Here is a 16,097-nt window from a genome sequence, read left to right on the forward strand (position 1 = left end):
AATTTCGTTATAACAACGATTAGATATTAAACTCCTATAGCTTCTTGGTTTTATGATAGTGCCTTGACAACCTATAACTTAGGACGTTACAAATTATACTGAGTCTAATTCAATAAGGTTGGGTTTCATACATTGGATGTGCGTCGCACAGCCAGCGCACAAAATACCTCTCTCTGATTCTCACACCTGTAATGCATTGGCTGTGCAGAGCACAGCTGATGCACAAAAGTACTCATGCGATGGCCATGCGACGCATGACCAATGCACAAGCAACTCCAGTTGTCCTAATTAGACCGAGATTGGGCGAACTTATCACATATTTGCTCTAGCGTATAAATAGTTGTTTTTTACATTAGAATAGACGACTTTTGACCTAGAGAGAGCGAGAAGCCTCCGTGGAGGCCGGAGATTATTGGGTTTTATCTTTTCTTCTCCTTATTACTAGTTTTTATATTTTCTTTGAATGATTTGTTGCTTTTCATCCATGTCTATGTGGGGCTAAACTTCTTGTTCTAGGGTTGTAGTAAATCATGAATATTGACGTTTGATGATTATTTCTTATCGTAATACAAATTATTGATCTTGATTGTTTCTTTAATTATGTGCATAATTTCTTGATTGTTTGGCCAATAGTAAGTTCTATAGACTATCTAATATACATGAAGTAGAGAGGGCGTGATCTGATTATCCCTACAGTTGGGCTAGAATTTGTGTCTAGGATAGGAATATACTTAGTTGCCGCGTTTAGTTAAATACTGTAAACGAATTGCGTTCATAACAGGTCAATTCTATATAAATATAGGCGGTGAAATGTTTTGAATAGGCGAGTAGTAGTTTGAGAGAATACTACGAGAGTTAATAATCCGGTTAATTAGCAATCGTCGATAATTCGGATTAAAGGGAAATAGTTCGAAAACCCAATAGGATTGGTGAACCAACCGCAACCCTGGAACATTTATCTTATTGATAGTATAAAACCCGCTCTTTCTTGGTTGAAGTTCATTATTTGTTTTCTTTTTATTTAATTAGTTTATCATCACAATCTTCGAATTTCATCTCTTGTATAGATAATTTGTATAGTTAATTTAGTTGACGGTTAATCATAAGTCCCTGTGGGTTCGACATCCGATTGCTAAAATCGCTATATTGCTTGTATGACCACGTATACTTGCGTGTGCGTTTGGGAGCAACAAGTTTTTGATGCCGCTGCAGGGGACTTAGAAATTAACTGTTTTTCTAGATTAGACTTTTCCTTTTAACTTTACAATTTTTTATTTTATATTATTTTTCTTTTATTTTGTGTGTTTTCTTTTACATGGTGTTTTCATCTTGTCAATACTTGGCATATTTGGAGTACAACTTTAAAATATATGTTGCTCAACATGATATACTCTCAAAGGGTTTTACTCACATAGCTAAAGAAAAGATTGAGCTCTTATATGAGCTTGAAATTTTTTATTTGGCTGTTCACTACTTGAATGAGAATTTGGGTGCAAAAGTTGATGGGTTTAACGCTCAACAGTTTAGTGATAAGTTGTGTGTAGCTAAAAAATAACTTAAAAGGCAAATTGAGGAGTTAAAATTAGACAGTAAATCATTAGACCATATTTTTCTTGATGATGCCAATGTTGATACAAGTGCACTAGAGTCTTCTGAGGAAGTAGATAATATATATATTTTTTTATGACTCTAGCTTGTGTTTATGTGAGGATGTAAATAGTAATGCAATTCATGAGCTGTGCGCATTAGACCTCACTCCAATCATTTTTCTACATTGTGCTTGGATAGTGAGATAATAGTCGATAATCCATTTGAACCTTTGATTGAATCAAAGGATGAGGAACAAAGTGCCTATATTCTGGAATTTGTTGAACCAGAAAGACAGAATTAAATCCCTCATCAAAAGGCCAGGAGGTGGGGAAGACTACATTGGTTATCAGGCTCAATTGGATATGTACCTCCACCCCCGAATCATAGCCGAAAGCTTGAGGCGAAATTGGGGGTACAATTCATAAGTTCGAGGTGGAGGAAAAATCTAGTTCACGTCGTGCCGCGACGTTAACTAAGGCTCTTATTGGGAGGCAACCCAATGTGTAATAGTTTTAGATTTTTTTTTTTTTTTTTTTTTTTTTTTTTTTGGGTATTGCAGATTAGGGGAAGTCTGAGTAGCCGAAATTGAAAGTTGAGGAGCATGTTTGAGCTTAAGTGAGGGGTCGTGCCGACCCTTGATTTTGAGGATTATGCTGCTAGCTAGGCCCTAGTGGGCCTCAGGGAGTGTTTCTTGCCTTACTTTGTTTTAATTTGTCCATCTATATGCTTCGAGGGCACAGCAGGATTTAAGTGTAGGGTGGGAGATACATCCCTTGTAACAACATTTTGAGGTCAAAGATGATGATCAATATGCCTTAGGATTTTTTTTAGTAGTGTTGAGTCTTAGAGTCTTATAAAAATAAAAATAAAAAGGAAACAAAAACTCAAAAAGATTTTAGTTTTCTATTAAGTTTGTTTTATAGCTTCTTGAGTCCCTAGTTAGTGGCATACATCATCCGTCCCCTTGGGTTTTCTTATGGCCTCGGTTCTTTCCCGAGGGGGACCTTTGAACCGGGTTTGTTTTTTTTAGTTTTTGTAAAGAGTAGTATGAGTCGAGCCTGTAAGACCACTTGAATGCTAGGTGCTCGGGTTAGGTGAAATATAGAGATCGTGAGTTGTTCTTGATGACTTTGAAAGCATGCTTGAAAAGAAGTAACCTCTCTCGATACATTTTCTTATTAAATTGAATTGACTCATCTATGACCCACTTGGCATCATTGGTGCTTGCTGCTTGATTTGAGGGTCATTATGGATCCATTTTTTTTATTGAGTATGTGCCACGTGTGAGTGAGGATGCTTGATATTGATGACTAGAACTTGCCCGGTGTGTGTCGTGAAGCGAAATTGAGTTGTTAAGTTTAGGAAGTGATATAGGCATTTGTTTGTTAGCCAAATTTTAACCATTGCTTGCCTACCCTTTCTGTAGATCACCCTAGTCAGCCTCATTGAGCCTTTAGCCTTTTCCATTGATAGCCGTCGATAAGCTTACCCCATTGTTCTTTTTGACCATAATTTGATCCTTTTTTACTCCTCAAGCACTTTAATTGCTAAGTAATGAAATCGGAGTTGGGGCATTAAGAGAGGGGAAAGTTTGTTGAATAAAGTTGAAGCGAAGTCTATTGGTGCACCTAATTGTATTTGAAATGCTTGTTAGTATATATATATATATGTATATAAACAAAAACAAAAAAGAAATGAAAAAGAAAAAAGAGAAAACCTAGTAGTTAGATGTTTGCTTTCTTAGTATAGTCGCCCACTAGCTTGTCGAAAAGATTATGGTGCTTAAAGGTTGGAAAAAAAAATGGGTGTTGATTGGAGAGAATGGGTAGTTTGTGGTTGAAAATTGTGGTTGGTGAAGGATTGTGCAAAAAATGAATACGTGGGAAAGTATTAAAGTGCTTAGGGAGGATAGTCACTATTTCAAAACATTTCCTACCTGTCCCTTAGCCTACGTTACAACCCCACAAGTCCTACTTGATCCTACCTTCAACATACTCTAATTTGTGAAGCGGTTACACTAAGGATGAGCCTATGGTTCGTCATGTTCTAGCATTGGATTTTTCTTGTGAGAATGAGTGATATTTTTGCATCTTATGTCCATTAAAATAATGTCATTGAATTCTTGTGAGATATGGACAAATCTCTGTTGGGTGAGGGCACATAGTGAGAAAATACTCAAAATACTCCCAACGTTTGACCAAAATCCTAACTACACACCTAACCTTTGCGTTGGTCCTACTACCCCCCTGGACAATTTTTTTTCGTATTAAAATGCCTTTTTTTTGCTGATGTGGACAAGAGCGTGACTACACCTCTCGGTGGCGCAAGTTATAGCCTTTAAAAAACGACATCGACGTGTTTTAAAATGCCAATTTGGATTTGCCACATAGATGCCACATAGATAAATTTAAAGAAAATCTGATTTGTACACTCCATTGCCAACTGGACTGCCACATAGCTGCCACATAGATAAATTTAGAGCTAGGATACTGATTATTCTTATAATCACTGTTTTCCCAAATCAAATTCAAAAAAAAAAAAAAAAATCTGAAGACAAAAAAAATGAAAAATCTAGAAAAAAAAAAAAACAAGGTTGAAAATCGAATCTTGTTAAAGAAAATCTGATTGGAAGTTGCTTGTTTGGAGTTCTTTGCTTGTTGCTTGGTTGGAGTTGTTTAGCACTAATTCTTTGAGTTGATTTAGGGAGAAAATTAAACTCCATTGCTAGGAATTTGGAGAAAGCTATGAAGAACACCAAGTGGGTTTCTTTAAATTCTTGATTGTTTGATCAAATTAATGGATGAACTTTGTTTACTTGGTGTTAAGAGCTTCCTTTCACATTTGGGTTTGTTTGGATCGATTTTGAGGAAGTTGGTGTGATTTTTTTTCAACTCCTAATGAAGATGATGATGATGATGATGATGATGTTGATAAAGATGAAGGAGAATTGGGTATGGATTTTCGGATGCTCATGCTGAAAATGGAGTATGGAAAATTGAGAGATTTTTTTTTTTTTGACGAAGAGTAGATGGATGGAGGAAGGGGGAAATTAATAAAAAAATGGGGGAAATTAAAGATGTGACAGACGGGCCAGGCACATGTGGATAAGTGCTATTAATAGTGGGGTTGTGATATTGACTGCTACATTAACAAAAACGGGGCATTTTAATGCGAAAAAATTGTCCAGGGGGTAATAGGACCAACAAAGGTTAGGTGTGTAGTTGGGATTTTGGTCAAACGTTGGGGGGTATTTTGAGTATTTACTCGGCACATAGTTGATAGGAGATTGGTGAAGTATTGATTTCTCAGTTAAGTAGCATACTTGTTGTGTTTTGAGTGGCGTCTTGAGTCATGTGCTGGTTTGAAAATAAGTCATTTCTTGAGAAGGTTGGTAATTGATTTTCTGGAACTAAAGAAAGAAGTTGTTTTGAAGTGATTGGCGTGACCTTTGAGAGAATTGGCTCAATGATTGGTTTGTAATGTGATTTTGAAATTATCATATCAATTGAAATTCGATGTAGACCTGTTTGAGTGGCATGGTTGTCTAGAGTACTAGGGAAATGATTGGTAAGTGGTTGCTCGAGGGCGAGCAAAGTCTAAGTGGGGGATGTGATTAACCGTCAACTAAATTAAACTATCTAAATTATCTATACAAGAGATGAAATTCGAAGATTGTGATTATAAACTAATTAAATAAAAAGAAAACAAATAATGAACTTCAACCAAGAAAGAGCGGGTTTTTATATCATCAATAAGATGAATGTTCCAGGGTTGCGGTTGGTTCACCAATCCTATTGAGTTTTTGAACTATTTCCCTTTAATCCAAATTATAGACGATTGCTAATTAACCGGATTATTAACTCTCGTAGTATTCTCCGAACTACTACTCGAAAAAGTCCTTCTCGAAATGAAAACTACAGAATATCCTTGTCCATGGACCACTAGTTTTATAGAAGTTTTCTTTATTGTGTGCATTATGCATGGTGCTATCGTCAACATTAATATTGGCGTAAGTCAGTTTCTCCGGTGAAATTAGATGGTGATCCTAAGTTAGGAGTTTTATAGTTGTGATGCAAAACCATCTCTAGTCTCTTATAACTTTTTTTTGTCGATACTGAGTTATCGATCAAAAGTAAAATTTATATCAAAGCAATTCTTGAAATAGATTTTTATGGTATATACAAGAGTAATGATCCGTCTATTAAAATTTTACTATAAGGCCTAAAATTAACTTTGGCGAAAGTATACTTTGATCTGCGTAACCCAAATTGTGTTAATGAGACACACACACACACACAATATATATACTCTCTTAAGAAGATTGAGTTTTCTTAAATTAGTTTTCTGAAGTCCTTCTATTACAACTCTTATTCAAAGTTTCACGAGATAATTATTGTAAGGTTCATGTACCAGCAACCGATAATTAGCCCTAGAGTATTTCTGAAAATTGACTTGAGACATGTAATCATTGTCCACAAATTAATTAGTGCTAATTGGGGAGAAGTACCGCATTTTCTTTACTAGATCTTTTTTCTTTTTAATTTGATATTCCACGGTCCTATGAGATTAACCATGAAGATACATAGTCATAAATTACCATTTTTGCTTTAAAAATAAGAAGATTGAGTTTTCTTACATACTCTAGGTTGATGGAGGGAAGGAAATGGAGTTACATATTATGTCTTTATTGTTTATTTCGTTTTTTCATTTGACTTAGTCAAGCAATAGTTTATCTCTTTGAAAATTCTTGTGGAAAACTAGATAAATATGGCTAACAAGTTGGATGATAGCAGAAGAGATGTTGATAGGGCAAGAACAGCAAAGTTCAATTAGCTGTAAACAACTGTAACTTTTAAAGTCTTTCTGAAAATTAACTTAACACTTTGAGAGGAATTATATGCAACCACAATTATCCGCTATGTCTGGATGTTTTTCTTTTCTTTCTTTAATTTATACCCCACAATCCCATATAAGGAGAAGGGGACGGGAATTAATGATGGCGGACTCAACCCCACCTTTATTAGATCCTTCAATACTGTTTAATTGGACATGAAATTTAAGGGAAAAGAAAAGAAAAAGAAAGATAATTGAAACTTGTGGTCTAAAACTAGTCATTAATAAGGGTAAAATAAGAAGTTTAAAGTTAAATTCTTTCAAAATATAAAAATTATCATTCTTTTTGGAATAATCTTTAAAGGAAAGCGCATCACACAAAATTGAGACCGAAGGAATACCAAATATGATTGCTGAATTGCCTGGACCTCAACGGAGGTGGCAACTTGCTGATAGTAACTTGTTTATTCCATGATTTTGGACATTAAAAATGAGAAAATTGGACCCCCGTTAGATTTGCATAAGAAAAAGAGTAGAAGATTAAAAAAAAAAAAAAAAAAAAAAATCTTAGCTGTTTTTTTTTTCTTTCTCTTTTGTGCCTATTTTGAGCTTTTTTTGTGCAAAGAAAGATAGTCATTGCTCCAGTCCTCACATACATTTTATTTTGATTGTCAAAAGTATAAATTTCAATCAAATCCATTATTGAATTTTATTTTGTGGTGTTTCAATATTATTGTCATTCTACAAGAGACCAGTTTGTGTTTAGTTTAAGTCCTAAAAGTGACTCTAACAAAAGTATACTTTGATCTGTGAAACCCATATTGGTTAAATGAAACCTTTCTTTATCTTTTTTCTGGTTGGACGTTTTTTTAATTACTTGTCCTTATCTGAACTTTTTTTGTCATGTTTTCTCTTGAGCCGAGGCTTTCGAACAACCCCCCTACCTTCCAAAGTAGGGATAAGGTCTGCATACACTTTACCCTCGTACCCCACATGGTGGGATTTCCTTTGGGTATGTTGTTGTTGTTATTGACATTTTTTTTGGGGGGGGTTGGACTTTCTTTACTCTATCAAGTTTATCAGAGTGCTTTTTTAAAGTCCTTTCCTTAGAGTTCTTATTTAAAGTTGCACAAGACAATAATTATTTGGTTTGTCGTCTCTATCATTTGAAAAGTCCTGCGGAACACTACAAAATTAATTTGACTAACAAGTTGGAAGACAACTAAAGAGATGAGTAAAATCATCACTTTCTTGGAAATTTGTAAGAAGTTACTTAATGCTCGTTCATGGACCACTAGTTTTGTATATGTGATGTAGCTCATTTTCTCTCAATTTATGTAATATTGAACAATCCACTCTATACTTTCACTAAAAGGGATATTCTTGACCAAACAAATAAACATAACATACAAGATGGTAAGGGATGAATTTCCTATTTTCTATTCTCTTAAACAGTCTTGTGGACACTAGAAAGTATGCCTAACAAGTTGGATGAAAGCAGAAGAGACACACTACCATCACTATCTGTGGAAAATTGTTAGAAGCATTTGTGGAAAATTTGTGAAGTGCGGAACGAACTGTTCTCATAATTGGTTCAATGAGTTTAAAATTCCACACGGTATTATTAACTTAAGCAGCTCGACACGTCTTGACCTTTTATGATTGTATCGATTCCACGCAAAAATTGTACTAAAAAATTATTACATTTGTCCAACTTGACATATCATGTTTTTATTGTTAATTTCTCTTTTCTCACTTGACTTAGTCTAGCAATAGTTTCTGTTTTTGCTCTAGCAATGAAAGTCTAGTCATTTATGGGAAAAGAAGTTTGTTATTTACCTGTCAATTTAGAAACAACTATAGAAGGATGACGTGAGCGTAAGTTCCACTAACCATATATATGTGGATTATGTTTACCAGGTTTAGACTGTGTATATGCGTTAAATAGAATCACTAAATAAGTACAAATAACAAATTTCGAACCTAGTAAATTATAATTGTCAAGTGGTAGAATTTCGAGTCCGACCCATAAAGTTAAAATCTTGGTTCCACATCAGTAACAACGTTTAAGCTTGAAATAGACATGTATAATTTCTCTTTTTGCTCTAGCAATGAAAGTCTAGTCATTTATGGGAAAAAAAAGTTTGGTATTTACCTGTCAATTTATAAAAAGCTGTAGAAGGATGACATGAGCCAGGAGTTCAACTAAACATATATATTTGGATTATGTTTAGCAGGTTTAGACTGTGTATATGCGTTAAATAGAATCACTAAATAAGTACAAATAATAAATTTCGAATCTGGTAAATTATAATTATCAAGTGGTAGAATTTCGAGTCCGAACCATAAAGTTAAAATCTTGGTTCCGCATCAGTAACAACGTTTAAGCTTGAAATAGACATGTATAATAGGCAACTACAAATATTGTGCACCTTCAACTGTAAATCATTCAATTTTGTTGTACAAGATGTGGTCCTGGACAAAAAAGCATTATTGGCCTTTAACTAAGAATATGTTTAGCATGCTGTTTCAAAATTTGATGCCTTTATACCTCCCACTACCAAAAAAAAAAAGGGGGTAAATGGTAGTAGTTGAGTTATCAGTTTGTATGTAAATGTTGTAAAGTTTTATCATGTAATTAGTTGTGAACAACTACAAGATACATTTTTCATGTTGTTAATTTTGTTTTTTTCCCCCTTTGCATGAAGATTCTTTTGTGTTGTAATTTAACACTCAAAATTGAATTTGACCAAAGTATATTTCGATCAGTTCTATACTCTATAAGATTGTATCCGTGCTTTTTGAGTCCTCATATTGCAACTCTTATTCAATCCAATTTGAGCCTAATTCACAAGTTAGAGGATAGTAGAAAAGATAGCTAAAACCATCACTATCTTGGAAGTTTGTTAGCAGAAGATTTCTGAAGTATGTGTTACGAAAAATTATGGTTGAGGGTGGGTCGGGTGTATGGCTAGGATTTTATTATTAATTCAGGATTTAAAATTAGGCTGTTTTAATTAAATGACGTAGACCTCTAATTGGACGTCACGTGTCATATCTATTATTATAAAACCGACGTTAATGAAAAATGGCATGGATGAGTCATTTTGGTAACGACGATGGCATAAATGAGCCAAATTGTTGATGAGTGGCATAAAGGAGCCATTTCCGATAGATTGATGACATAAATGAGCCAAACTATTGACGAGTGGCATAAATGAGCCATTTCCGATAGTTCGATGGCATATTTGAGCCTTTTCTGTTTTTTTTTTTTGTCTATATTGAGTTATAGATCAAAAGTAAAATTTATATCAAAGCAAGTCTTGAAATAAATTGTTGTGGTATATAAAAGAGTATGATCCGTCTATTCATACAAAATCGTACTTCAAGGCCTAAATTTGACTTGACGAATGTATACTTTGATCCGTGGAACCCAAATTATGTTAAATGAGACATGTATCTCTTTATTCTCTTAAGATTGTACCAATACTTCTGAAGTCCTTTTATTACAACTCTTATTCAAAGTTTTACGATACAATTATTATAAGGATCATGTACCAGCTACCAAGAATTAGCCCTGGAGTGTTTCTAAATTGACTTGAGGCTTGCAGTTATCGTCCACAAATTAATTAGTGCTAGTAGGGGAGAAGTACCGCATTTTCTTTACTAGATTTTTTTATTTTTAATTTGATGCCCTAGAGTACTTCTGAAAATTGACTTGGAGTTACGTCATATGTCTTTATTGTACATTCTCTTTCTCACTTGACTTAGTCAAGAGATACTTTCTTTCTTTGAAAAGTTGTGTGGAAAATTAGATTGATGGGCCAAGAATAGCACAGTTGTTAGCTGTAAAGAACTGATCCATGAAAGTATAATTTTCACCACTGCCTACTAATTGTCAAATTCTAATAGATAGGCAGCTTAAAGGAAGCAATATTTCTGTATTTGTTTTAGTAATAGAACCCCACACAATTAGCATAACCTTGTATGTTGCAATTTTCGAATCCTTGAATGATTAGTGTTTGGGAATTTTTATGTAATTTCTTTGTTTCTATCCTTTGAGAAGCCTGTGGAAAACTAAATAATATGCCAAACTATCTCTGCAGATTTTTTCCCCAGCAGTGTGTGTTATACGTAATGAGACCAAGTCACACCATCTTGCTAAAGCACAACGCAAATTTTTTTTCTAAATATAACGCTTATGCCAAATTTGCACAATGGTATCATGCAATTAGTTGTGAACAACTATAAGATACCATTTTTCATGTTGTTAATTTTGTTTTTTTATTCCCTTGTGATATAGATTTTTTTGTGTTGTAATTTAATGCCTCAATTAAATTCACAAGTTACAGATAGCAGAAAAGACGGCTAAAACCATCACTATCTAGGAAATTTGTTAGAAGAAGGTGCAGAAATTTTTTAAAGTACGTGTTACGCATAGTTCAATCTCACTAACAAGTTGGAATCCAATGTCATATGAAGTTAGAAATTTGTCTCCAGTCACATTTCTACTTTCTCGTGGGACCATTGAATGACCAGTTTTTGGAAATCTTCCTAGTCTAATTTTCTTCTTTGAAAAGTCAAATCCCAACCTTTGCATCATGTGGAAAAAATTTTCGTTTTCTTCACAAGGTGCATTACGCATGGTGCCATCGTCGCATTAATATTGGTGTAATCCCTTCCTTACTTGTGTTGCTACTCAAACATAATCGTGGTGAAATTAGATGGTAATCCTAACTTAGGAGTTTTATAGTTCTGATGCAAAACCATATCTAGTCTCTTATAATTTTTATTTTTTGTGTACTGAGTTATCGATCAAAAGCAAAATTTATATCAAAGAAATTCTTGAAATAGATTTTTGTGGGATATAATAAAGTATGATCCGTCTATTCAATAAAAAATTGCATTCCAAGGCCTAAACTTGACTTATTCAAAGCTTCACGAGACAATTATTATAAGGTTTCATGTATCAACAATCAAGAATTAGCCCTAGAGTCTTTATACAAAGTGACTTGAGACTTGGAAGTCATCGCCCACACATTAATTAGTGCTAGTTGGATCACAATAACCCGTTTTCCTTGCCAGATCTTTTTATTTTTCATTGAATACCCTACTATCCTATCAGATTAACCATGATTTTTGAATCAAATCCCAACCTTTGCATCATGTTTTTTTGGGAAAAAGAAAGAGTGAGTTTTCTTACATACTCTAAGTAGATGGAGAAGGAATTGAAGTTACATAATATGTCTTTTTCTCACTTGACTTAATCAAGCAATAATTTCCTACAGAACCTGTGTTGGGTGTTTTGCATCCCTTCCTTACCTGTGTTGCTGCTTAAACATAATCAATTCAGGGGAATAGTTTATGACCTCGAATATCCCAAACGAACACAACACTAGAGAAAATTAGGATAGAGAGAGTATGGTTTGTTAAGTCTTCTCCATCCTTTCGAAAAGCTTTGTAGAATACTTCAAAATATGACTAACAAGTTGGACGACAACTGAATAATCAATCTTGTAAATTTGTTAGAAGTCACTTCTCATCCATGGACCACAAGTTCTTTTGTTGTGAAGTAGCTCATTTCCTCTCCATACAATTAGCAAAACATTTTCCCACCGGAAGTTGTATTTTTTTAATTAAATTTGTATCTATTAAACTAAAAATAAATAAAATAGTAAAATCTTATCACCCACCGGAAGTTGGATTTTCCGGCATATGTGACTTTTGTGTTAGTAAGGGCAAAGTTTTGTGATTTTTGTGTTAGAATACATAGTTAGTGACTTTGGTGGAAAAAAAATCATAGTTGTTTGACCATATGTGAAATTTAGCCCCTAAATATATGAACAATATTTCTTTTAAGGATACTGAATTTATTTACGCTTCAAGATATTCATTCAATTTTGGTTGCTAATATTAAAATCCCCAAATATCAAAAGGTCATAGTTTTAAATATCGTGGAAATTTATTACAAGAATCTGTAGAAATTTTCTGAAGTGTTCCTTATACAAGGGTGCAGATCCTAATTATATTGACCCAAGTCAACCTCTCTTGTGAAATGAGGTGTTGAAATAACTACAAATATGTAAGGATTGGGACAATTGATTTTGTAAGAAACATTCTGTAATTTGCTGAAAACAAACAAAAGAAAATGGCAAGTCTCTTTTTCTTTTATTCACTTCTTTGTTTTGTCTTTCTAAGTCAAAGCTTTTCTTCATCATCTGTGCATCATCTTTGCTCTCCCAGTGAAGCTTCCGATTTGCTTCAATTTAAGAAAGCCTTTGGAATCTCCGAAGACTACTTTTCTCAGTGTCGTACTTCTTTCTCAAAAACAACATCTTGGAATGAGAGTAGGGATTGCTGCACTTGGGATGGAGTCACTTGTGACTTGTTAAACCATATATGCGTTTCATGTCATCGCTACGGACGTAACCGGACCTTAGTTCCCAAAAGAGTTCACTTTATGGAATTATTCATCCCAACAACAGCCTCTTCCAACTTCATCATCTTCAGAGGCTAAACCTTGCTAACAATTTCTTGAATTATTCTTCAATCCCAAATGATATTGGCTAGATTCCTAATTCCGTTGGCAACCTAACCCAAATTAGGGAGTTAGATTTACATGGTAATCATTTCGCTGGCCATATTCCATCAACAATCTCTAATTTGAAGCAGCTCACATTTTTAGATCTTTCATCTAACTCCCTTGGAGGCGAAATTCCCAATGTTTTCTCTAACCTCCAAGAGCTAGTTGTTCTTGATTTATCTGACAACTCACTGAATGGCACAATACCGTCTTGGGTGTTTAGCCTCCCTTCCTTAAATACATTGATTTTCCATCATAATCAATTCAGTAGAGTGGCTGATGAGCTTAAAACAAACCCGACATTATTGTCTTTGGATTTAAGTCATAATCAACTTAGTTGTCCTTTTCTTCAATCACTTGAGAATCTCATTAACCTAATATTCCTTGTCTTTTCATCAAATAACATGGATGCGGGAATAAATATAAATTTTCCTAGCCTAGCATATTTGTTCTTATCATCTTGTGAACTAAAGACTTTTCCATACTTGAGAAATTCAATAACACTTAAGAACTTGGATCTTTCTAACAATAAGATTGATGGTCCAATCCCCAACTAGTTTAGCGGCAGGAGGTGGGACTCATTGTTGATTCTAAATCTTTCTCATAATTCACTTATAGGACACATAGAACAACTTCATTATCATAGTTTAGATTATCTGGATGTTAAATTTAACTTCCTTCGGGGTCGGCTACCTTCTTCTATCTATAAGTTGAAGAACCTTACGTTACTGTATTTGTCACACAACCACTTCAATGAATCAGTTCCACATTGCTTGGGAAGCATGACTTGGTTAAATTTTCTCGACTTGAGAAGAAATAATTTCGCGGGGAGTCTTCCACCATTATGTACTCAAAGCACTTTGTTATATACCATTGCCTTGAATGGAAATCATTTTGAAGGACCTATCCCTATGTCGTTGCTCAAGTGTGATCGTTTAGAAATCTTCGATGTGGGGAATAATACTATAAATGACACATTTTTTTGGTGATTTGGAACTCTTGAATGGTAGCCACTGGTCCTTATATTAAAGTCTCCATGGACCTATAAGTACTAGGCAGAAGTTTTGCTTTCCCAAGTTGCGGATTTTCGATCTCTCTCATAATGAGTTCAATGGCTCACTTCCCGCAGAAGTTTTTAAAACTTCAAAGCAATGATAAAAAATGGCACATACAAAGGTGACTTTAGATATATGGAAGGATTAGACACATCTTATGCAGTGGATGAGGATTCAGTGAGGTTGGTGATCAAAGGCCAGGATATTGAGCTAGAAATAATTAGCACAATTATGATAACCATAGATCTCTCAAGCAACCATTTTGAAGGCGTGATTCCGAAAGCACTAATGGATCTTGGCTCACTTTGGCTACTCAATTTATCGCATAACAATTTCAGAGGGTATATTCCAATGGAACTGGGACAATTGAATATGCTTGAAGTGTTAGATCTCTCTTGGAATCTGCTCATTGGAAATATTCCGCAGGAATTGACAAGGCTAACATTTCTGGAAAAGTTAAACCTCTCTCAGAATCTTCTTGTCGGACCCATTCCTCAAGGTTCACAATTCGACACATTTTCAAATGACTCGTATGGTGGCAACCTTGATTTATGTGGTTTTCCTTTATCAAAGCAATGTGGAACGAGTGATCCATCACATGTTCCTCACCCATTGGAGTCGGATGAAGAAGATGATTCATATTTTGCGAGTGGATTTACATGCGAATCAGTGGTCATAGGCTACAATTGTGGACTTCTTGTTGGAACTGTCATGTGGAGCCTCATGTTTAAAGCTCGCAAGCCAAAATGGGTTGTGGAATTTCTTGAAGGTGCTTTTCCCAAGAAAATGAGAAGGGCACAGAAGAGAAGGCTGAGACGGCGGACTTAATTGAAGATTGAAAGAGCCAACTTGCCTTTGTATAATAAGTAATGTTGGTATTATCCCAGGATCAATATTATGCTTTAGTATGTGCTTTAGCTTGTTGTATTGAACTGTTCTATTTTTGTTTTTTCTCTTTTTAATTTTATGTTTGTTGTTTGTATATGTGATTATGTTTTGATAGCAACTTATATGTGTAATTATAGCAGAATGATCCACCTAAACACATAGATTTACCCGTTAATCTGTGACTTAGATATGGAGGTGAATTTCCATTATATTGAAGGAAATATGGAGAAAAATATGATATTTGAGCAATAAGTTAGACCAGAAAATACAATGCAAATGATTCATGTTAGTGCTTAAGAAATATGTTCACCTTTTGTTTTATATATTCAAGATGTTGCCAAAATTCCTCATCATTTGTTTTCAGTAACTTTGACATGTTTGAAAGAATCGAGTGGACACACACAGAAGAGAGCAACTATCTAGTTGTTGATAGAAGTGATCCACACAACCACTCGTATGTTGCTCAGAATCTTCAGAAATATTGACGGGTGCGTGTTGGATCCTTCAAAAGTAGTATATTTTTTAAGGAGCCGACACTTGTTCATTAGTACAACAAAACAGGAAAAAGCAAAGCAGTAAGCATATACAGTTTGATTCATCATTGTAATCACTTGATATAAGTAAGTTTGTATTTAATTTGTGAAAACTGATGGAGAAGAGCACTCAAAAATGTAGAAGTGGAAAATAGTTTTGTGGTTCTCCATCTTTTTAGTCATAAAGCAGCCTTAAAATATATGTTCTCTAGCTCACTTTCCACTTCCGCAGTTTCGATTTTAGTAGGTTTTTACAAATATTTATACTTCGTGACGATTATGCCTCTGGGGCTCACGATAATCAACAACTAGCCAATATTGTTTGATAGTGAATGAGGAAAAGTTTTTCTGCCTTTTTAAGCGTAAAACGCTCTCTGTCAGGATTCTCTTTATTTTCGGGTTCCAATCCGAGATCTTTGGTTCAGTTTTACCTGGATCTATACATTCAACATAACTACATGTCCATATTACATTACAATTCTTATATAAAGTGGAAAAGAAAATCTTGTGTCCACTGGAAATGCAAATTGGTTTTCTATAATGTAATATATGTACACTGACCACACAACCTTTATGCCGCGGTGTTTGACAAGTTACACAGTTTAAGATAAAAGA

At 34.5% G+C, this 16,097-nt stretch overlaps 1 protein-coding gene across 1 annotated transcript; it reads left to right on the top strand.

Moving 5' to 3' along the window:
- Positions 1-14,196: 14,196 nt before the first annotated feature.
- Positions 14,197-14,889, top strand: LOC132032032 (receptor-like protein 9DC3). Its single transcript, XM_059421856.1, has one exon. The coding sequence runs from the start codon at positions 14,197-14,199 to the stop codon at positions 14,887-14,889; it is 693 nt and encodes a 230-aa protein (XP_059277839.1).
- Positions 14,890-16,097: the final 1,208 nt, after the last annotated feature.

This window comes from Lycium ferocissimum, chromosome 9 (assembly GCF_029784015.1).
Source record: "Lycium ferocissimum isolate CSIRO_LF1 chromosome 9, AGI_CSIRO_Lferr_CH_V1, whole genome shotgun sequence".
In the NCBI taxonomy this organism is placed as follows: domain Eukaryota; kingdom Viridiplantae; phylum Streptophyta; class Magnoliopsida; order Solanales; family Solanaceae; genus Lycium; species Lycium ferocissimum.

What these genes read in the sequence shown, in the direction of transcription:
- LOC132032032 (XM_059421856.1), top strand. Translation starts at nt 14,197, where the DNA reads ATGGAAGGATTAGACACATCTTATGCAGTGGATGAGGATTCAGTGAGG.